General features: G+C 39.8%; 1 protein-coding gene across 1 annotated transcript in view; it reads right to left on the bottom strand.

Moving 5' to 3' along the window:
- Positions 1-9,483: 9,483 nt before the first annotated feature.
- Positions 9,484-23,019, bottom strand: part of pak1 (p21 protein (Cdc42/Rac)-activated kinase 1) — a 57,319-nt gene continuing 43,783 nt past the window's right edge. Inside the window, exons 12-14 of the mRNA XM_085794745.1 lie at positions 21,132-21,328; positions 17,977-18,114; positions 9,484-9,655 (exon numbers count right to left, since the gene is read on the bottom strand). Of these exons, the coding sequence (XP_085650871.1) occupies positions 9,569-9,655; positions 17,977-18,114; positions 21,132-21,328 (422 nt within the window). The 3' untranslated portion in view covers positions 9,484-9,568. The remainder of the gene's footprint in view (positions 9,656-17,976; positions 18,115-21,131; positions 21,329-23,019) is intronic.

Here is a 23,019-nt window from a genome sequence, read left to right as displayed (position 1 = left end):
TCCTCCGAAAAATGTCGGAGCAAATCTACTTACAGACGTTATTTGGATAAGCTGACAACAGATTGGGAATCTAAACTGTCACTTTCTCGCATGAAAAAATATTAAAATTTAAGAAAGTGACTTTATTTGTCTACTCGCTGCTCACATAACTGTTCAGGCTGCAAGACATCCGCCGACCGCTGGTCGCAAGCGCTGGAAAGCCGAAGCTGTCGAGGACGCGCATGCAGCGTCATTTGACGTCACATCCATGGACAGCGCGGGAAATTCGGACCCAGAATTGCAGCGCATTATGCAGCACACAGCCTGTTCAAGGCAATGGAGAGATACGCGAGTGGGCTCATTCTTTTTGGTTTTGAACGCTTCATCGCCCATTAACAGTAAAAAACTTAAAACGCATGTGCATTTCTTGCCTCATGAACCTTTAAACATACATTTCAGAAAAGATTTTTTTTCCCACTTAGATTTGTGTTCATGTCAACCACCCAAATATGCAATTACTTAAGGTAAATTTTACTTATTTTTTGCATAAATGTGCTTGTAACCAATTGCCTTAATATATAATAATACTTGTAATCACTTATCTATCATGCAAATATGCTAATTAGAATATTACATGGTCAAAATATGTATCAGGCACCAGTATGGTCTAGGAAGAATACAAAGGAGTAATGGTCATTTTAAGGACCTGAAAAAAACACATGGAGATATATGAATTTTTAGGGCTGGTGACAGTATTTTCTCATTTACAGAGTGATAAAAAGAGATATCCAAAATCTTCTGACTCTAGTATGTCAACAAAATAAAAAAAGAATTTTGAAAGTGGCTTTTATCCATTGTTCAAATTTCGGTTCTGGAAATGTATGCAAATTAGCGCATATTTAATGAGATATTGCCTAATTTACATATTTAAACATACAATTTGACAAAACTTGTAATACAAAAAATATTTGTCTTAATGTAAGTGATAAACTTGGGAAGTTTCATGGTGATATCTGTTAGTTAAAAATTTTACCCTATTCACCTGTGGTGTCTCCTCAGGCTTCCTATCCATCTTGGACGCCATCTTGAAAATAACACCTTTCTAGTGGCCAAATTTTGGTAAACTTTTAGTATGTTATTAAGGACATCTAATACTATAAAAAACAGCCGAGAAACCTTTTGTTAGAATTTTTTTAGGGTTAGGTGTTTTTTTTTTCATATATGCACCCGCCTATGAGGAAAAACTCCATGGAAAACCCTTTTAACAGGGAAAAATCGGAGAAACCTCAGGGTGAGCAACAGAGGAGGGATCCCTCAACAAGGACGGACAGACGTGCAATAGATGTTGTAACAGAATAAACCATCGACATAGATAATACTTTAAAAATGTGTGTTTTAATGAATTTCCCACATCTTTCTAAAATATAATTAAAAAACAACAACATTATTTTATTTTTTCATTTTATTATTTGTGATTATTAGCTAAGCTTCCCCTATTGATAGCGCCGCCTATGGCCCCACCCACTTCTGTTACATCCCACTAACCATGCCCACTCCCAGTCATGGCTCCAAAGACGGTTTATAAACCAAGACCTTTCATGACAAGTCAGCTTCCTGTATGCATGTCACGTGGGCTTCTGCACGGCCACACCCCTTTAGAGAGACCAGAGGCAGCCAGGAGTGTATTGATTCCTATGGGACAATTTAATGTGAACACCGATTATGGTCGGGTCTTTCTCCCCACGGTCACTGAAGCAAATTTTGGACTCATTTTTCACAAGCCACATCTCTTCTGAACAGTTTGACACCAAAATGGTAATTTTCAGACGGAGAGATCCGGAGAAAATCCACTTTGTTCCAGACCTGTCTCTGTCTCTACGACGCACTCTCGCGAGATTTGGCACCGATCTCCTAGGCAACGTCAAACAAACGGCCGCGAACTCCTGTGAAAATGATTTAAATTATTTTTGCCATGCTAAATATTAGGCCGAATTCCGATTCTCCCCTTAGCCCTAGCCCTTGGCCCTAACCCTTCGTTTTGCGCGTTCACGTGAAGGGTGTCCCAATTCTGGTTCAGACGAGGGTTAGGGGGAAGGGGTAGGGCTATCTCGCCCTCGAAACGGAGATTTTTCAGGGGCACACTACGGACCGAGGGCTATGGCAAGTTTCCCACAATGCATCTTGCGGCAACCGGCAGCTGATTTATTTCTCACTGTAGCGCTGTTATTACGTCATTTTGTTAAGTTTTAATATGTTTTCATGCGAGAAAGTAGCTGTTTAGATCCCCAATGTGAGGTCGGTTTATCCACATGAGGCTGTTTAGACGTTTGCTCCGATGTTTTTCGGAGAAGTGAAGCTCCACGGTGGAGCCTCCACCTGTGGAGCAGATCAGCGGCTCGTCACGGAGACACCACCCCGTCCGGAGAGCTCGTCAGCCGGCCAACCTCCCGACCTCGTCCCGGTAGAAAAGACGACCGCTAATTAACTTACCCGCAGGGTTTTAAAGGTTTACCGCCGCGTAGTTACATTCTTTTTCGGAGATAAATGCTCGTCTCATTGATGAAATGTAACAATTGTCGCATTAATTTGTTTGAATTAAAAGTGAAGCTTCATGTGTTTTGGACACAGAAGCAGCACTGCCTGGGGGATCTGTAGCCTATAGAGAAATCACCACATTTACATCAATAAATAAATGTTTTACAATGAACCGATCATTCTTCATTAAATTTTATTTTATTTTATTAAGTTAACGTGGTTCTGAATAGAGGATTTGTGGCAAAAGCTCGTCACGTCTGCTTATGTGAAAGCCAGCAGAGACGACTGATGACGCATGTGATTGTTGAAGTGGTGTCCCAATTCGTAGGGGTTCCCTACTCCTTGTAGCTCCGTTTCAAGGGCAAGGGTAAGGGCTAGGGGTAGGGCCAGGGGTAGGGGTAGGGATGAAAAATAGAATCGGAATTGGGCCTTACTGTTAGTGGTGTAAATATTTAATGTTATCATAAGAAAATATAAATACCTCACTTTCATCTACCTAAAAATTGTATAAATCCACACACACGTTCACAGACGAGGTGGGGTGACGGTTGGCCACGCCCATTTAGAGAGACAGGAAGTGTATACCATTTCATATCATTGGAGCAGCCGCTCATGGAGTATCTTTCCATTTATTGAATATCTTTGATGGCTCTGCCCATTTTCTGTTACAACCCCACCCGCTTTCCATTATAGCTCCGCCCATTTTATTATAGGCCAGCTCACTCTCAGTTATGGCTCCGCCCACTTCCAGTATTTCGAGTGCTAATGATGTAGTGTAGTAACTCATACCATAAAGCAACTCAAAAAACAAGTCAAGTTTGTCAGTTTTTGTACAGACTTATTTTTATTTTTATTTTATTTTTTCACTTTTCAGAGTTATTTCAAATAACCAAAATAAGTTATAAACAGAAATTATGGCTCTGATACACTATGGAGTGCAGAATTCATTTCACAATCTCTTTCTGACCTGGACCAAGTCTGAACCCTCTTTTGAGCTGCTAAGAGATGGTCACTTCACTTCTCACAGGAAAGATGATGGTTTCCAACTTGTACTAAGGTGCAGCAGTATTTTTTTAGTACAGTAGTCAAGTCAGCGGCAGCTTCCTATAGAGGCTGAAGGAGACAGTCACATTGTTGTGATCTGAGTTTGGGAATAAGAGTTTCTCTGGGCAGTTTTAATCTGGTCTGGAGTTTCTCCACCTATACATGGGGGAAGGTGTAAATAGTCTTATATAAACTGCAATGGCAATCCCATTTTATCTATATTGTGTTGGTCAGACTACAGTAGCTGTAAATCTGAGGATGACTGTGACTATTTGCATTATGAATCTTTAGAATGTGATGACATGGCATTATGTGAATACAAAATATTGATCCAAATTAGATTATCATCAAAATATATATTTCATATTATGAGGTGGAAAGTTGTGTTTTATTTCATATTTGGCCATCATAAACTATGACTGTTGATGGATTTCTCTTTGTACAAGTGGTTGAGGGCAAAGTCCCTGACAATAATAAGATGCCGCATGCTGTATTTTTGTGTAATTTTCAAGCTTCTGTCATTTTACAACTTCATTTTCTTTTCTGTCACCTGTAAAAAGTTACGAGTTAACCATCCCATGTAATTCCTTCACTTGCCAAGAGCAATCTGCTATGTGGAAATCAACAACAATGTTGCCTCTACCGAAGTTAGCGAGCTAACAGCAGCAGCAGAGAAAACTTACAAATAGTACTGTTTTCATTGGAAATAATCAATAAGATAAGATTGTTTAGTGCTGCTTTCTATTTTGCGTGTTCATTGGCAGCAAAAGGTTCAACTTGTTAGCGGATACACCTTGTGTTCAGACAACTGCCACAGAGCAAACTTTGAAAATGAAATGGGAAACCACAGAATAGGCCAGAATAAGTCCAGGTCAGCTCTGTGCTGGCATTTTAGACCAGGACACACGCATGCACGCGTGCGCGCACACACACACACACACACACACACAGTGGCAACAGTTTCAGGCAGTTTTGATGTTTCATTGATGTTTCATTTTTACAGCTTGCGTTCTGTGTAGCAGCAAGTGCAAACAGCTGTGTGCTCAGAGACACGTTAGCAGTCATTGCTCACATCTGTGACCACAGCTATGACATCGAGTACCAAGTCATTTTGTTTAACATCTGATGCAATGAGTAATTGGTTCATTAAAACCTTCATCATCAAATATTTGGACACCAGATGAATCACCCAACTACAGTTCACTGTTGCCTCAACATGTTGCAGGTGTATTGTTTCCATCAGACTGTTACTTAAGAAGTCCTGCACCCTTAAACAGTTTAAGGCCAGAGGTACATTAACAGTACATTAAAAAAAACACCATCTAAAAACAGAAATCAGCTTTGTAATCAGTGACAGCTTTGAGCATGATTGGGGTATTTACACTGCAGGTGTTTCTCGTTGGACACAGAATGCAGAGTGAATAACAGCGCCTGTTGCTGGTAACTTTGGCTCTTGCAGGATTTGAACCTGTGACCTGTCAAAACTCTGCAATTATAATCAATGGAGTATTTTTTCTGCTGAATTAAAACAGTCAAGAAGACGTGGTGAACTCTGAAATCTACGACGGAGTATTAGGGCTACATCGACAAATACAAAAATCACAAACTTTGAGAATGAAGTCATAAATTTACGACTTAATTCTTGTAAATTTACGACTTAATTCTCGTAATGTTATGCCTTTTTTTCTCGTAGGAAATGTACAACTTTATTCCTGTAAATTTACGACTTAATTCTCGTAATGTTATGACTTTTTTCTCGTAGGAAATGTACTACTTTATTCTCGAAGTCTGTGTTTTGTTTTTTCTCAATGTGGCCCTAATACTCCTTTGTAGAAATCTGACATTGTTCAATCGTAAAAAAACAAAAAACAAACAAAAACCACACAGTCTGTAAACTAAAGTTGAAACAGGTTGTTGCTTATTTGCAGTTTTTCTTTTCTTTTTTGCACATAAAATATACACCTAATGTTCAGAGGGCTCCTGGGATGTGACAGTCCTCCATGCAAAATCAATTGTTGTCGTACCATTATAGAATTTATTTGTCTCATTCTTCTGAAAATAGGTCTAAGATATGATCTTTGCTGTTGAACATAAGCATCCTTCATGTATCACTACGACATTTCAGCATCATCACAGCTCATTCCACTTTTTTCTCTCCATCTTTAACATACCGTATACAAAAAGTTTGTTGACATGCACATTCTCTACCACACAGTCTTAGCATCAGGCCTGCAGACAGTGAAGTCCCAGAGCTGCAGATGGAGCGAGTTTGGCGGGGGGGGGGGGGGGGGGGGGGGGGGGGGCGGGGGGACAAGTTCTGAAGCACAGCTTTACAACTATCTCTTCTTTGTCACATCACAGTGCAGTTGCTGTGTGTACATTTTTACACAACTCGGAGTTGTTGTATTTCTGATTAGGACTACACTGAGCTGATTTTGTGTACAAGTAGAAAATAGAAGCACACACTACCTGCCACTTTTTTTCTTTAACAGTTGTGAAATATTTCAATGACATCTATTTGGTACTAGAGATCTCTGTTTGCTGTGACTGATTTGTTCTGACAACAAAGAAGAAGGTGTGGAATGAAATCGATTTTAAAGGGATAGTATCATTTTTTAAAAGTGGGGTTGTATGATCTACAAATAGCCCCTAAGTACTTTAATTGCAGTAGAAGACTCTCTGCACTCCTCCTGTTAGCAACGCCAGCCCATAGCCCTGCCCAGAGATTTACAACATACAGTGTTGTGAACAGACCCAAAGAAACAGCCTATGGGCTGGCGTTGCTAACGGGAGGAGTGCAGAGAGTCTTCTACTGCAATTAAAGTACTTAGGGGCTATTTGTAGATCATACAACCCCACTTAAAAAAAATGCTACTATCCCTTTAACTATCATGAGTCAGACAATGTTGTAGGAATGCGATGCGACAATGTGTCTCTTACAAAAATGATTCATATGCAACTCCTAGTGCAAAGATGGCTACCACCTCATGATCTTGGTAGCCTACTAGGAAATGGTTGATTTATTTTCACGATATAGTGTTACTTGAGTTGTCTACTGCACGGATTAATAATGCTAAAGCCTCTGTGCTTCAATAAAAAGTTCTTCACAAAAAAAAAGAAAGATTCATATACAGAACAAACAATGAAGTAGCTGCCTCTCTCCACATTTTATCCAGTCTCTCCTCAACCAGCACCAGCGTCTCTGACAATGATGAGAACAACTCAAAGCAATTTTGATTTTGATTTTGAGCCCTGCAGGTCTCCGTACTCTAGCAAATATTGTCATTTCTTCTTTTAACCGTCTCTTTATGAAGATGCAGCTCCAAAACAATCTGTCTCTAATACAGCAGTGGACAGACGGAATGTACATTTTTGTGATTTTAACCAAATTGAACTACAATTACTTTGTGAGTGTGTACTGTATGAAAAAAGTACAAAAAAAAAACTACTGATGACACTCATGGAAGTCACCAGTGCTCTCTTCTAGTCTTGGGTTTGTGAAGTCTAAAAACTCTGTGCTCAGCTCACTCACAGTCTCACCTCCTCTGTCCAGATTGACCTCTTGGGCTACTGGGAAACATTGTCGGTTAAAGGTCACCACAAGAAAATGAATTCTAAATAAGCAACAATAGATCATTTTTCAAAAACTACCATGCTCATCTAAACATGAAACAAGCTACAAAGACTGGATTTTCAGCTGTTAGTACATTATCAAATATTAGTGGGATTCTGAGTCAAATGTTGAACTTCAATTATTGACTTTTAAACCTACAAAAAATAACAAAAAAGTGATGATTTAAAAAACTGATTGAGTGGATATAATGGAAAGACATCGTCCAGTCAAAATGGTTGCATCTCAAGTGAAAGCTCCAAACTCAGTCCATCAGCTCTGAGCACGCCAGTGTTTCCTCAATACAATAGGGGTGTAACGGTATATGTATTCGTCCCGTGCCGTCACGGTACGGGGGTCACGGTTCGGTGCACACAGTCACACGACGAATACGTCTGAATGAATATTTAAAAAAAAAAAAAAGTCGAGTCCTCACTCCAACCCAGGTGGCGGTAATGAGCCTCGAAGCTGCCAGCAACCGTCATAACAGACGAAGAAGAGAAGTGATGAGAGTGTGAAGTTAGAGGAGCTGCTGCTTCATTTATGTCTCCGTGTGGCAATGAAACACAACGGCGGCGGCTCGCGACCATAGACTGTGTAAAGCAGCTTGCGACTGGTCCACCGGACAAAGTCCGTCGGCGCTATTTCACGGATGCGCGCTGCGTCGCTAGGAACGCATCAAACACGTTAGCGCATGTTCACCCCGATATGTCAATCACTGGTGCAAGGAAAAAGGGAGACCGCACACTATGTACACATTGTCTGATGAAGGGCTGACGCCTGAAACGTGTGAGTGACATTAAACTGTCACTGGAGCTTTTAACTAGTGTGCGGTCTCCTTTTTTCCTTACCTGTTTCTTTCTTGTTGGTCCAGCACTTAGTCTTCAGTTTTTTTGGGATGTGCGTGTAGCTTCCTCAGTTTTATGAACACAGACAGGACCAGAAACATCACCAAAGTAACTGGCATTTTTTAATAATAATAATTTAATATTCGAATAATAGTTGCCTAGTTGTCAAGTGCAAGTTTTTTCCCCTCTAGAATTAATGAATGGCATTATAACACTCCTAATGCACTTGTTTTATTTTATATTCTTTTTTTTTTTTTTTTTTACTTTTTTAACACAAGACAGATTTTAGTTTTACATTCAATTAGTGTCTGTTGTACCGAAACCGTACCGAACCGTGACCCCCAAACCGAGGTACGTACCGAACCGTGACTTTTGTGTACCGTTACACCCCTACAATACAATGAATATTAATACTCTCTAGCTCACAGCTCACACTGCAGACATGACACAGTACCACACCTCTCCTCCTTGTGTCTGAACTACAGAAGGTAACGCTACAATCAACTTAATATCCCAACATCCCCCAAGACACACACGCACGCACAAATGCACAAAAAGTTGATTTAAAAAAAAATGCATAATCAATGAAAATCAACAAATGCACTTTGAGAAGATGTAATAACTTGAACCAAAACCCTTAGATGATTGACAGACAGCAACACTGCAAAAACTCAAAGTCTTTCCAAGAATATTTGTCTTGTTTCTTGTAAAAATGTCTCATTTCTAGTCAAAACTAAACTCTTTTCACTTAAAATAAGACTCATCACAGCAGTAGCTTGTTTTTAGACACTTTTTTACTTCTTTCAAGCAGATTTTCACTTGAAATAAGTAGAAAAATCTGATAGTGGAGCAAGTTTTTCTTTCTTATTACAAGCACAAAAAAGCAAATCCAAAACAAACAAAAACATTTTTCTACTTATTTCAAGTGAAAATTAACTAAAAACAAGTAGATTTTTAGGTTATGACTCTTATTTTAAGTGAAAAGAGTTTAGTTTTGACTAGAAATGAGACATTTTGACAAGAAATAAGACATTTTGACAAGAAATAAGACAAATATTCTTGGAAAGATTTTGAGTTTTTGCAAGTGAACACATGCACAAAAACTACAGTCTGCAGCAGAGGCTGCTGGGGGCCTGTTATGGACTGAGGGGGGAAAATAGAAAAAAACAATTACAAAAAAAATCCCATGAGTCTTTGGGCTTTGTTGAAAACCCATTTATTGGGTTTTTGTACCATCTGTGGGGGAGTGATGTCAGTAATCACATGATGATGTCATCAAGCCCCCGCCTTCCTCCAGTGGAGAGTTGAAAAAGAAGTTAGAGGAAGGAACTGCCCTACTCTCTCCCTGGGGAGATAACAGGGGTGTGGTTGGGGGGGGGGTGAAGAAGCAGTACTGTAGGTGCAGGTTACAAAAGACAGAAAAAAGGAGACTAGTTATGTCAGCAGCCATCCCCATCTCCAAAAAAACAGAAGAAGAGAAAGAGAGAGGGAGAGAGAGAGGGAGAGAGACAGGGACAGGGACAGACACACACCAGGATGAGTGCAAGACGAGCTAGCGATTGTTCTTGGCAGCTTCCTTGGCAGCCAGAATGAGAGGAGTCAGACTGGAGAGAGGCTTCGCCATCTTCAGAAACTGATGCTTGGAGAGGGGACGGAAGGGGAAGGATGATGGAGAGAAGGGGGGAGAGAGAGAGAGGTTTTAGTTCGAACAGGCAGTGTAGAAACAACTCACCAGCAGAAATTCACTTTTGTCATTTGCTACTTAACGGGATAGTTCAACATTTTGGCAAATTGGCCCATTGCCATAATCCCTATAGTCATAGCAGTAGGTTTGTCACCTTTAATTGTCGGTGCAAGCTTTTTTTAGAACGGCGGAGCAGAGTGGCGAGCTGCTCAGAGCTACGCTACGGAGGCTCATGGGATTTCTTGGTTTCCCTCATTAAACTCATCAAATACACAATCCAACAACTCCACAACGCTCTGGTGGACAAGTTGTGAGATGCACATTCACCACGCTATGAGATAATAACACAACGTTACCAGACAGAGTTGTTTTAGAGGGAAATACATGCAAAACCGCTGATGTGCGTTGCCTTCAGGGACAGTTTTTTATATATTTTTTTTTTGGGGGGGGGGCTTTTTGGCCTTTAATTGACAGCACAGTCAAGAGAGAGACAGGAAATGGGGAGGAAGAGAGGGGGGGATGACACGCAGGATATGGCCGCTCGATGCAGGATTCGAACCGGGGCCACTTGCAGTGAGGACTGTAGCCTCAACTCAACTCAACTTTATTTATAAAGCGCTTTAAGAGCAGCCTCAGCTGAAACAAAGTGCTGTACATCAGTGAAAATAGAACATAAGACATAAAAACAATATAAACAGTAAAAACAATAATAATGTTAAAACAATAAGACACTAAAACAACACAGAGTCTTAACACATGGGGTGGGTGCTCTACCAACTGAGCTAAACACCGCCCCTAGGGACAGTTTTTCATCAAGCAGTCTCTGCATTTCCCTCTAAAACAACTCTGTCTGGTAACGTTGTGTTATGAATGAATGAATGAATGTATTTTATTTTCGAACATGTATAAAAATAAAAATAAAAGAAATTGTATGTAACTATTGTACATACAATAGATAGAAAAAAAAGAGAAAAAACCAAACAAAATATTAAAAATAAAGAGCTAAGACATAACAAAACACCGCACATTGTTCGAAAAAGGAAGTGGGAAGAAGTACAATACTTATTTTAATTTCCCACCCCTTTTATCTGCTCTTTGGTTTGCAACTATACATCCTAACTACAGTACATAATAAACCTATATAAGTATATACCACGTGTAACCTTAATAAATATCTATATAAATATATAATTACAAAATTAAATATATGCTACATCATTATCCATATAAGTATATAATTACAAAAATATATTCTATATAAATATCTATATAACCAAAATAAATACATACTACATACATATCCTCATTAATATAAATATAAATATATAAGCTATCTCCATAACTAAATCTTTACCCTCTACCATATACTAAGTTAGTTACAATATATCAATCAATGCTATTCTACAGTTTATATAAATTTAACCCTTATCATCCTCTATTAACATGCTTCCTCTTCCATATACTTGTGTAAAAGAAATTTTTTGTACCTTTTTTTAAACAGATTTATATTTGCACTTTGTTTTATTTCTGTCCCCAGACTGTTCCACAAATTCACTCCACAGCTCGAGACGCACATACTTTTCATGTTTGTTCGGACTTTCGGTTTCTTAAAATTTAGTTCTCCCCTTAGATTATAACCCCCTTCCCTTTCATTAAACATGTCTTGTATATTTTTGGGCAGTAGGTTATTTCTTGCTTTGTACATTATTTGCGCCGTTCTAAATTTGACCAAATCCATGAATTTCAACATATGTGATTTTATGAATAGTGGGTTTGTGTGATCTCTGTATCCTGTTTTGTATATTGTCCTTATAGCTCTTTTCTGTATTGTGCATATTGGCTGCAGAGTGGTTTTGTAGTTGTTTCCCCAGACTTCGACACAGTACAACAGATATGGCAAAAATAAGGAGTAATAAAGAGTTTGCAATGATTTGCAATCAAGTATGTGTTTTGTTTTCCAAAGAATAGCCGAGCACTTTGCCAGTTTTGCTCTTACGTATGCTACATGAGTTTTCCAGCAGACTTTATTATCTAAAATCACACCAAGAAATTTAATTTCTTCTACCCTTTCTATTTTAGTATTGTCTATAATCAATTCTACATTACAGTCTATCTTATGTCTTCCGAACAACATGATCTTTGTTTTACTTAGATTTAATGATAATTTGTTTTTGTCAAACCATACTTTTAGTTTATTTATTTCAGTTGTGATTGTTTCCAAAGTCTGCTGCAAATTCTCACCGGAACAAAAAATATTGGTATCATCTGCAAACAAAACAAATTTCAATTCTTGTGAAACTCTGCATATGTCATTGATGTATAATATGAATAATTTAGGACCTAATATGGACCCCTGCGGAACCCCGCATGTAATGTTCATGTAATCAGATTTATGATCACCTATCTGTACAAACTGTTGCCTGTTGCTTAGATAGCTTGACAGCCAGCTCCACCCAACTCCCCTTACACCACACTTTTCTAGTTTACCCAATAATATGCTGTGATCAATGGTGTCGAATGCTTTTTTTAGGTCCACAAATACTCCCACTGCTATTTTTTTATTGTCAATACAGTTTGTGATTTCCTCTATTAGTTCCATCAGTGCCAGCGATGTTGATCTTTCTGTTCTAAATCCATATTGACTGTCTGTAAGGAGGTTGTGTTTCTCAATGAATTTGTCCAGTCTATCTGAAAAAAGTTTTTCGAGTATTTTGGAGAATTGGGGGAGTAAAGAAACAGGCCTGTAGTTTGTGAAATGGTGTCTATCTCCGGTTTTAAACAATGGTATCACTTTTGCAATTTTCATTTTGTCTGGAAATGTACCTTTTTGAAAGGACAGGTTGCAGATGTGGGTGAGTGGCTTCACAACTCCTTCAATGACTGTCTTTACAGTTGACATGTCTATGTCATTACAGTCTGTAGAGGTTTTGTTTTTACATTGTCTTACAATTTGCCTAATTTCTTCCTCATCAACTGCACTTAGAAAAATTGTACTTGGATTTCTTTCCCCCATATCTTCTATGTCTCTACTTTGTGTTATCTCAGGTTCTTTTATTTTAGCTGCTAAATCTGGTCCCACATTCACAAAGAATTTGTTAAACCCATTCACCACATCCTCCATATTATTTATGGTCTTGTCATTTTCAGTGAAATACTCCGGATAATCAGTAGTTTTGGATCCATTTCTCACTATGCCATTCAGTACAGTCCATATACCCTTGATGTTGTTTTTATTTTTCTCCACTAGTTTGTTATAATATTCTTTCTTACATACCCTCATAATATTAGTTAATTTGTTTTTATATTTTTTATACTTTTCCTCTGCCTCTATAGTTCGATGCTTTAAGAATTGTCTGTATAATGTATTTTTCTTTTTGCAGGCATTTTGTAGCCCCTTGGTGACCCACGGACTATTTTTATGTTTATGCATATTACTGTATTTCTTTATAGGACAATTATTATTGTATGATTCGTTGAATATTATAATACATTTCTCATATGCTTTATCAACATCATTTTCTTTATAGACTGCATTCCAGTCCTGTATCATTAAGTCATTGTTTAGTGCATTCATGGTTTCTTCTGTTTTCATTCTTATATATTTATAGTTTTTGGTATTTTTTTTCTTGCTATAGTTACAGTAATATACATTAAAAATAGGCAGGTGGTCACTGATGTCTGTTAGTAGAAGTCCACTCTCCATGTTATTAACCAGGACATTAGTAAATATGTTATCTATTAAAGTGGCGCTGTGTGAAGTGATCCTGCTTGGTCTAGTGATAGTTGGATACAATCCCATACTTAACATTGAATTAATGAACTCGTCCGTCATTTTATGTTTTTTATGACTTAATAGATCGATGTTAAAATCACCACAGAGGTACAAGTCTTTCTGTGTTGATTTTATGAACATACTTTCCATCCAGTCACTAAAAACTTCTATGCTTGATCCAGGAGATCTATATATACAGCTCACCGTTATATTTTTCATTTTGCCACAACATATTTCTACTGTTATACACTCAGTCAAATCATCAACAACAACTGTCATTTTCTTATTAATTTTATATTCCAAACTATTATCAATATATATTGCCACTCCCCCTCCGCTTTTGTTCTTTCTGTTGATATAATTAAATTCATACCCTTTTAATTCAAAGTCTACTCCCTTCTCCTCATTGATCCATGTTTCTGATATGGCTATTATATTGAATGGGGTGTTGAACTGACTGAGATATTCCCTCATTTTATGGAAATTGGCATACAGACTTCTGATGTTGAAATGAATAATTGATATCTTCTTTACTTCTCTGATCTTTGTATTGTATTGATTTTCAGAGTAATAACGGCAGTTGATACTAATGTTGCTAAAAAGATTACTTTCTGGATCAATATTATCTTCCATATAGTGTGATTTGTGTTCAGTATAAACAAAAGTGTCCAGTTCGTGTGTCCAATGACCAGTGTCCATTTCTTGTGTCCAGTGTCCAGAGTCCAGTCCTTGTGTCATTTTTTTTTTTTTTTTTTTTTTACCCTGAGTTAGATCATGTCCTCACTTTGATATGTCCCCCTCAGAATTTGTCCAGTTCCCCAATGTCTCGGATGACCAAGACCTTGGCTTCCTCTGGAGATCCCTTCAGTTTTATGAATATTTTGCAGTTTTGTGTCCAAGTGTTTTGGATTTTTCCTTGCTTCCTCAGGAATCTCGCCTTTCTTGCAATGTCTGCATTTTTTTTGGTTAAGTGCTCATTCAGAAAAACGTCTGAGCCTTTCAGTTTCCTCCCTTGCTTTAGCAACTGCATTTTATTCTTTCTGTTTGTAAATCGTATTACTACAGCCGGTTTGTCTGTTTTGTTTCTCCGGGGGAGAGGGTGACATGCTTCGATGTTTGTGTTGTTTACCTCAATCCCTTTGGACTGCAGGAACGCTGTCACCTGTTGCTCCACAGAGTTAGCATCCTCCTCGTTCTGCTGCTCTCCGTCTCCTCTCGCCACTGCCCCCGCATATGACCGGGGCTTTATCTGCAGCCCGGTCACAATGATGTTGTTAATCCGGGTGTACTGCTCCAGATCCTCCACTCGGTTCTCGAGAAAGGCGATCCTCTTTGCCTTCTCCGTGTTCTGCAGCCGCAGAACTTTGACCTCCTCCACCAGGTCCAGGATGTTCTTCTGCTGCATCCTGACAGCAGAGACCTCCTCACCCAGAAAGTCGAGGGATTTTTTGATGTCATCAATCTCCTCGATTGAAGGAGCTCTCTTCGGGGGCATTGCGTTTGTTGTTGTTACGCTGCCCGCAGGTAGCCCAGCCGGCTAGTTAGCGCGCTAGCTCAACTGTCTTACCCAGCCCGGCTCCGCCGGCTTTCCAATGTCCGTCTTCCTCCGATCGGTGTCGCAATGTAGGCAGTGGTCAAAACCAGTAGTCTCCTTTACTCAGCCCGAGGTCCGTAATCCAAATATTATCTCATAGCGTGGTGAATGTGCAGCTCACAACTTGTCCACCAGAGCGTTGTGGAGTTGTTGGATTGTGTATTTGATGAGTTTGATGAGGGAAACCAAGAAATCCCATGAGCCTCCGTAATGTAGCTCTGAGCAGCTCACGGCTCTGCTCCGCCGTTCTAAAAATAGCTTGCACCGACAATTAAAGGTAACGTACCTACTGGTATGACTATAGGGATTATGGCAATGGGCCGATTTGACAACCACGGCTTGTCTACTGTCAAGGCTAAATGCCCTTGACTAGTAGACTAGCCTCTGTTACATTTACCTGATGGATCAAGATTCAGTGTACCAAATGTGTGCTGAAACTGTCTGTGTGCTCAGATCTAGCTTGGCTTCAAGCTGTTAGAAAGTAACATTTGCAGTTCAATATGTTTACTTCAGGAAATGATTACTCTTTCCACATCTGCCCCACACAAACATGAATCCACTGAACTGATTCATAGAAACAAGCCCATGGCATCTGTATATTTACGTTCTCTTCATGGTGAAGCAGCAGCTCTGTCGCTGGCTCCAACATAAGGTCTGACTCCAGAAACATGTTCATCAGTTTTATCGTTTCATCCTCATCCAACTCATCTATGAGGTGGGCAGAGAGAAGTTCTCCACAACTCCACGGATCTCATCAAACATTTCACACACATCAGACCTGCTGAAAGGGTCTGAGACATGTCTGTGGCTAAATGCCTGGACAGTGAAAATCAAAAAGCTCCACAGCGCCCCCTAGAAAAATAAAACTCCACTTTTTGCCTCATTATTTTTCAGCACTTTATGGAGAATATCTATGCCTAACATGTATATAGAAAACTTCCTTAATTCATAAGCTTCCATTTGAGTCCAAGATAGCCTTTCTATCTCAACAGCCCCACTTGCTGTGGCCAACAGTCTTCTCTATCTATCTGTTCACTTTGGGGAGACCAGAAATAGAATGGTTTCTGATCATGCCAGTTAACATGTAGTTTTTCACAATAGGTGTTGCATTGTTTGGAGCCGGCCTGTAGCTTTCCAGTAGCTAGTAGAAAGGCTATCTTGGACTCAAATGGAAGCTTATGAATTAAAGCAGAAGTAAGCGATATTTTTGTGTTAATATAAGTCTTCAATAGTTCTATCTTCCGACAGCAATCACTTACATAGAGTGTTTGGTCTGAAACACGGGTCTGTCAGTCACTCTGCTCTGCTGTAAGCCGAGGAGAAAACTTTTCTTGTATCCTACAAGTTTTATCCAATGAGGAGAGAGAAGAAGGCATGGAGGGCTGTGTGTGCAGCCAAGGGATGCGCCTGAATGTGGTGACGTAGGGACGAGGACCAATAGATCCATGACGAGGGCGGGGGCTGCTAACTCCACCGGCTGACAAGACGTTATGGTGCGTTCAAGGCAACCTGTAACTCGTGTTTTTCCGACCTGTGAAGTTGTACCAGTTCGATCCGGTACGAGTTCACGGGTCGCAAGTTACGAGTGGCCGTTATAGTGACTTTCACAGACAACCGGTCGGAAAAACACGAGTGGGTTGCCTGGAACGCTACAAAGTCGTAAGTCGTGACTTGAAGCTGTAATTTACGGTTTCAAAAGCCTGCCTGGAACGCAGCATTAGCCAAAACGACTGGATCGCTTACTTCTGCTTTAAGGAAGTTTTCTATATACATGTTAAGCATAGATATTCTCCATAAAGTGCTGAAAAATAATCATTTTCATGAGAATTTGTCAGGCGAACAGTACTTTTTTTTGTCTTTTTTGGGATGTTGAGGGTGATATCTTAAGATCGAGTTGCAACAAACCCCAGAATCTTTTTTTCATGCCTCCCCCTATGTGTCAAGATACTCTCTGCCAAATGTTATAGTTGTATGACTATTTATGCCATTGTAGTACCTAAATATTTGCATTTACATCATTTCGCCAGCAAAACTACCCAAGAAAGGGGTTTTGGCCCCTGTAGCTTTCCAGCAGCTAGTTGACCGGGTTGTCCACCCAGGTTTTAATCCTTCAAGTTCCTACATATCATTTCTGCTGTCAAACCTTTTACAACGCTCCGTGTCTGTTTTTTTGCTTTGCCCCCTGGGTATTAGGGTTACTCAAAGTCAATGTAAGGTCAGCGATTACTTGTTGAGCTCAAAATATTATTTCTGTCTGCATCAGAGTCATTTCTGTTTCCTTTAAAGGGACAACGAGGAGTTTCTCCAGCGGCAGAACGAAAACTTCCGCGACAATAAAAAAGTCTCATATTAATGTGGATGAATCTACGTTACCACTTGTTAATGGCTCCATTTAGATAAATATATCGTTTTGTCTTTATAGTTGTTTAGTTATTATTATCTAGTTGTCGACTCGTCCAGCATTTCCTACTTTCGGTTTCCCGGACGCTGCCCGGCGGGTCATGGGAATAACGCCGCCGGATCGCCGTTTATGGTCGAAACTACGACGGAATCTGATCGTCTTCCAACCTCCGACTTTCATTCTTGATCAATGAAAACATTCTTGGCAAATGTTTTAGCTTTCGTCCGTCTTGCGCCGGTCCAAGGATTTCACTGTGCGCGCGGAGGCTCATGGAAAATGTAGTGTGAAAACACTTCGCTTTCCGAAACTCCTCGTTGTCCCTTTGAAGATGTAAATATTTGAATCTTTTGGAGGCAGCTCAAGTGGGTGGCAGAAATATTCTGTTTATTATTTTTGGAAGATTAAAAAACACCCTGTTCTTTTACTGGATTCACCACTGAGATTTTTCACACATACCTTACCGTACATTAGCCAGTCTCAGTCTCACACACACACACACACAGCCGTACCTGCAGTAGCTCTTTCGCTGAGCCTCTTTTCTCCACGTCCATCTCTAGACATCGGTTCAGGAAATCTCTGAAAATTGTTGATAGTTTCTCTGGGTTCTGCAGCTCTGGGGTCCCGTTGGTTGCTATGAGATACAACGCCTAGGTAACACACACACATACACATCAACCTGTGAGTCAACATCCCATGAGGTACATAAAAGGATTTTCAAATCCAATGATTTGAGAATGCAATATACTGCCTGTTATATGAGCAGCCTGGTTTTCTAAGACAACTGGTTTAAAGGGGAGACACTACAGGTGAATAGGGTCAAACTTTTAACTAACAGATATCACCATGAAACTTCCCAAGTTTATCACTGACATTAAAGGTACCATCCCGGGCGGCTGGATTTACTGGACTAACGATTTCTTTTTCGAATCGCACACCCGCCCCTCCGTCCAATCAGGAATCACAAAAACCACGCCCCCATTGCTCGGTGTTCATTGCAGCCGGAGACTGTTGTATGTATTGCACCACAAGCAGGGCATCAGAGCGGCTACAGCAGGCTGCCACTGTCATGTTATTCTATGGGACAGACAGCACTGAGCTTGCTTTTGAACGGTAAAATATTAAAAAATAAATTGTACAAAGGTACATTTACAACTGTTACTGAATTATTGTACAAATGTCAGTTCTCAAACAAAAGGCAAGATCTTTTTGCTTCAAGGTTTTATTTGTCAAGATTAGCCTGCCCTACAGTAAAAATACCTACATAAAATAAAAAGAGGAGTAAAGCAATATATTAAGTGGGAATATATAGGCTATATTTAAGCATCAAAGATGTTCGATCAAACCACATAGTTTTAAACAACGTTCAAAACACACACAGCCAGCACAACTAAGCACAAAGCCCGCTAGCTTAATGCTAACGTATAATGCAAAACCTCATAGACGGGCTAACAGAAATTAGCCCGCGGCAACCGACAGTAAAGCTGCATAAAAAATAGCAGCATACATAAAATAAAAGAGGAGTATTAAGCGGTAATATACATATTTAAGCTTCAAAGATGTTCAATCAAACCCACATAGTTTTAAACAACGTTCAAAACACACACAGCCAGTATCACAACTAAGCATAAAGCCCGCTAGCTTAATGCTAACGTATAATGCAAAACCTCATAGACGGGCTAACAGAAATTAGCCCGCGGCAACCGACAGTAAGGCTGCATAAAAAATAGCAGCATACATAAAATAAAAGAGGAGTATTAAGCGGTAATATATATATTTAAGCATCAAAGATGTACATAGTTTTAAACAACGTTCAAAACACACACAGCCAGTATTACAACTAAGCATAAAGCCCGCTAGCTTAATGCTAACATAATGCAAAACCTCATAGACGGGCTAACAGAAATTAGCATTGTGGCAACCGACAGCCAATAAAGCTGCTAAAAGCTGTTTTAATTCTGGCTTTAGCACTATTAACACGTCAGAGTTTAATCCAGAGTCTGTGGTCAGTTTATAACCTTTGTTAGGAAATTTGCTCCGTTGTTTGGGAGAAGTGCAGAGTCTGTGTGAGCCCCCAGTACAGGGACCATGGCAGCTGTCACAGCAGCAGCAGCAGCAGCAGCAGCAGCCACTCCACTGAGCTGATCTGCCGGGCGACCTCAGCAATCCCGAGGGAGAAAACGAGCCAAGTAACTTCTGACGGTCTTTCATACTTTCAATAAAAGTGTTAGGTTTTTGGGTGGTGGTTGATTAGGAGGTGCAGTTGGAGGTTGGATATCCGGCTGGTCCTTTAGCTGTGCCATGACGAATTCCTAGCTTTCTAGCTGCTGGCTGGCTGGCTGTGATGTACTGTGAAAAAGTGTAGCTACAATCAAAGTGCTTGCATACTAGCAGAACAGCGTGCACGTTGACTGACAGACGGGCCATCCAACCAAAGTTGAACTGAGACTAATTTGATTGGTCGGCCAAATTTTAGTCCCTACTCCTTACACAGATGACCAAATTTCGTCATTGATATGTCAAACCACTAATAGCATCAATTACTGTCTAATACTTAACCGATATACTCAGATTTTTATATTTTTGCCACAAAATGAGCCGCCCGGGATGGTACCTTTAAGACAAATATTTTTTGTATTACAAGTTTTGTCCAATTTTATGTTTAAATATGTAAATGAGGCAATATCTAATGAAATATGCGCTAATTTGCATTCATTTCCAGAACCGAAATCTGAACATACCATCGACTTTTCTGAAAGAATACATGTTAAAAGGATAGTAGCATTTTTTTTAAAGTGGGGTTGTATGATCTACAAATAGCCCCTAAGTACTTTAATTGCAGTAGAAGACTCCTCCCGTTAGCAACGCCAGCCCATAGCCCTGCCCAGAGATTTACAACATACAGTGTTGTGAACAGACCCAAAGAAACGGCCTATTTTCACGGCCTAAAAGAGGTTTTACCTGAAAAAATATACACAGTTCCATTGTTCGCTGTAATATAATTTTTTCCAGCCCTTCAAAGTGCAGGAAAAACACAGTTTTTATTGGGACCAAACCAACTCACGTATCCCTCTGCCCAGGGTTAGCGCCCGCCGATCAGCAGTTGGTTAGGTCCAAATAAAAACTGCGTTTCTGGGCTGGCGTTGCTAACGGGAGGAGTGCAGAGAGTCTTCTACTGCAATTAAAGTACTTAGGGGCTATTTGTAGATCATACAACCCTACTTTAAAGAAAAATGATACTATCCCTTTAGGAAGAGAACTAGCCCAAAATCTCAAAATTGAACAATGCATGAAAAAACAGTGTGTTTGCCTGTAGTGTCTGGCCCAAACTCTATGTCTGAGAAGACAAAACAAAACAGTTCCCTATCGTCCCCACAGGACAACACACCCAGTCCTGAGTGCTGTATGCCTTTGTTGCAGTTTGCTCAACCTTTCACCGATTTCTCTAAATGTGTTGTTCTGCCCAGACCGGAGTTTGTCAAGCACTCACACACTCTTTTTAATCTCATTATGACATTTGGCAACAGCAGTCATTCTTGGCCACTTGACCGATGAATCACATTGAACAGACTCAGGGACCAAGCAACAGAAAACCATAAGCAGCTCACACTGCTATCCCCTTCTCAAACCACAGCTCAAAGCTATAGGTGGTTTAGAAAACATTTACCCTCAGTGGGTTTTCATTCAGGTATGGCGGCTCCCCTTCTACCATCTCTATGGCCATGATGCCCAGAGACCAGATGTCCACTTTGGGACCGTAAGCCTTTCTGGTCACAACCTCTGGAGCCATCCAGTATGGAGTTCCAACCATGGTGCTGCGTTTACTTTGTTCTGGAGTGATCTGGGCACAGAAGCCAAAGTCAGCTGGAAGGAGGAGAGAGGACAACATGAGTTAGTGGCTTCACAAAGTTGGACAGAAATCTGTTCAACTCAGGAGTTTACAGCTCAGGTTGACTGCCATGGTGCCACTGCATGAGAGTTCCACATAATCAATACTATAAACCAGAAGCCAGGACCCTCTTTTTATTGTTAGGGTCCGGGCAGCTAAGCTGCCGGTACACTATTGTATTCCTAGGAATTCTTCTTCTTCTTCTTCTTCTTCTTCTTCTTCTTCTTCTTCTTCTTCTTCTTCTTCTTCTTCTTCTTCTTCTTCTTCTTCTTCTTCTTCTTCTTCTTCTTCTTCTTCTTCTTCTTCTTCTTCTTCTTCTTCTTCTTCTTCTTCTTCTTCTTCTTCTTCTTCTTCTTCTTCTTCTTCTTCTTCTTCTTCTTCTTCTTCTTCCAAGGAAGTCATACTTCCCATGGGCGAAAACTCACCAAACTTTGCACAAAGGTCCAGTCCCATGCCAAAAATTCCTACCAAACCAACGGTAGATGCTACAGTTTTGAAACTTCACCACAATGTAGCCTCAATACTGCTGAAACTTTTGTCCACTTAAACTCATTACAAATTATGAAGTCCATCACTCTGTTTTTTTCAATAACTGTAAAACTTTTAAAATGTATCTCCTCCCACAATTTTTGCTCAATTGACACCAAACTTGCTACAGAGCATCTCCAGACTGTCCTCCACAAAACTTGTTTCTCGGATTTTTGATTAAGCAAAAATTGAGCCTACAGTGCATGAAAACGTTTGACTGTAAACGGTACTGTAAACATATACCATCAAATTCTTGATAAATACATTTTCAATCTTCCTGAAAAAAAATGACAATATTCTGGAGTCATGGTTGATGAAGTTTGGCAAATATCAGAATTTTATCTCAAAAACTGAATTTTTGAGAACATTTTGAATTCTGCTCTCATGGGAACAACTGCAGTCAGAGTGGAATTTATAAACATCATATTTTCTCTTATGAAGCAAAACACTTATCATTAAAAACAAATCACCAACATTTCCATGCTGTCAAGATGCAATTTATATATTATCAGATTTTTGTTTAGATGACTGAATTTCTGAAATTTTGACCATTTCATCACAACAGCTGCCCGGGCACTGACTCACCTGAGTGGATAAATGAAGCTACACAGCAGGTCTCACTACCAGCTAATTAGCTCAGCGAGTTAGGAGCTGGTTCTTGGTGTCAGAGATTGTGAGTTCGAGACCCAGCAAGGGTGATGATGATGATGACAGATCAAAATGTCAGATGTCCTCAAGCTGTTTTGCTGTCTAAATGCAATTTATGTATTAACAGATTTTTGTTTAGATAATAGAATTTCTGACTTTTTGAAATCTGCCTTGACAACAGCTGCCCGGGCACTGACTCACCTGAGTGGATAAATGAAGCTACACAGCAGGTCTCACTACCAGCCAATTAGCTCAGCGAGTTAGGAGCTGGTTCATGGTGTCAGAGGCTGTGGGTTTGAGACCCAGCAAGGGTGATGATGATGATGATGATGACAGATCAAAATGTCAGTTGTCCTCAACACGAAACACAAGACAATTGTCCTAATGGTGGCATCACAGCAAGCCTCTAAATTTAAAAATCCAAATAGCTTGGACTTGACCATGTGCGAAGGCTCCTAACATCTTAGACTCATAGTAGATGTTTGACAAA

The sequence above is a fragment of the Trachurus japonicus genome, chromosome 13, assembly GCF_045865225.1.
Source record: "Trachurus japonicus isolate A0001 chromosome 13, Traja_1.0".
NCBI lineage: Eukaryota > Metazoa > Chordata > Actinopteri > Carangiformes > Carangidae > Trachurus > Trachurus japonicus.
The sequence above is the reverse complement of the archived record's forward strand: the minus strand, read 5'-3'. Positions and strand labels throughout refer to the sequence as shown.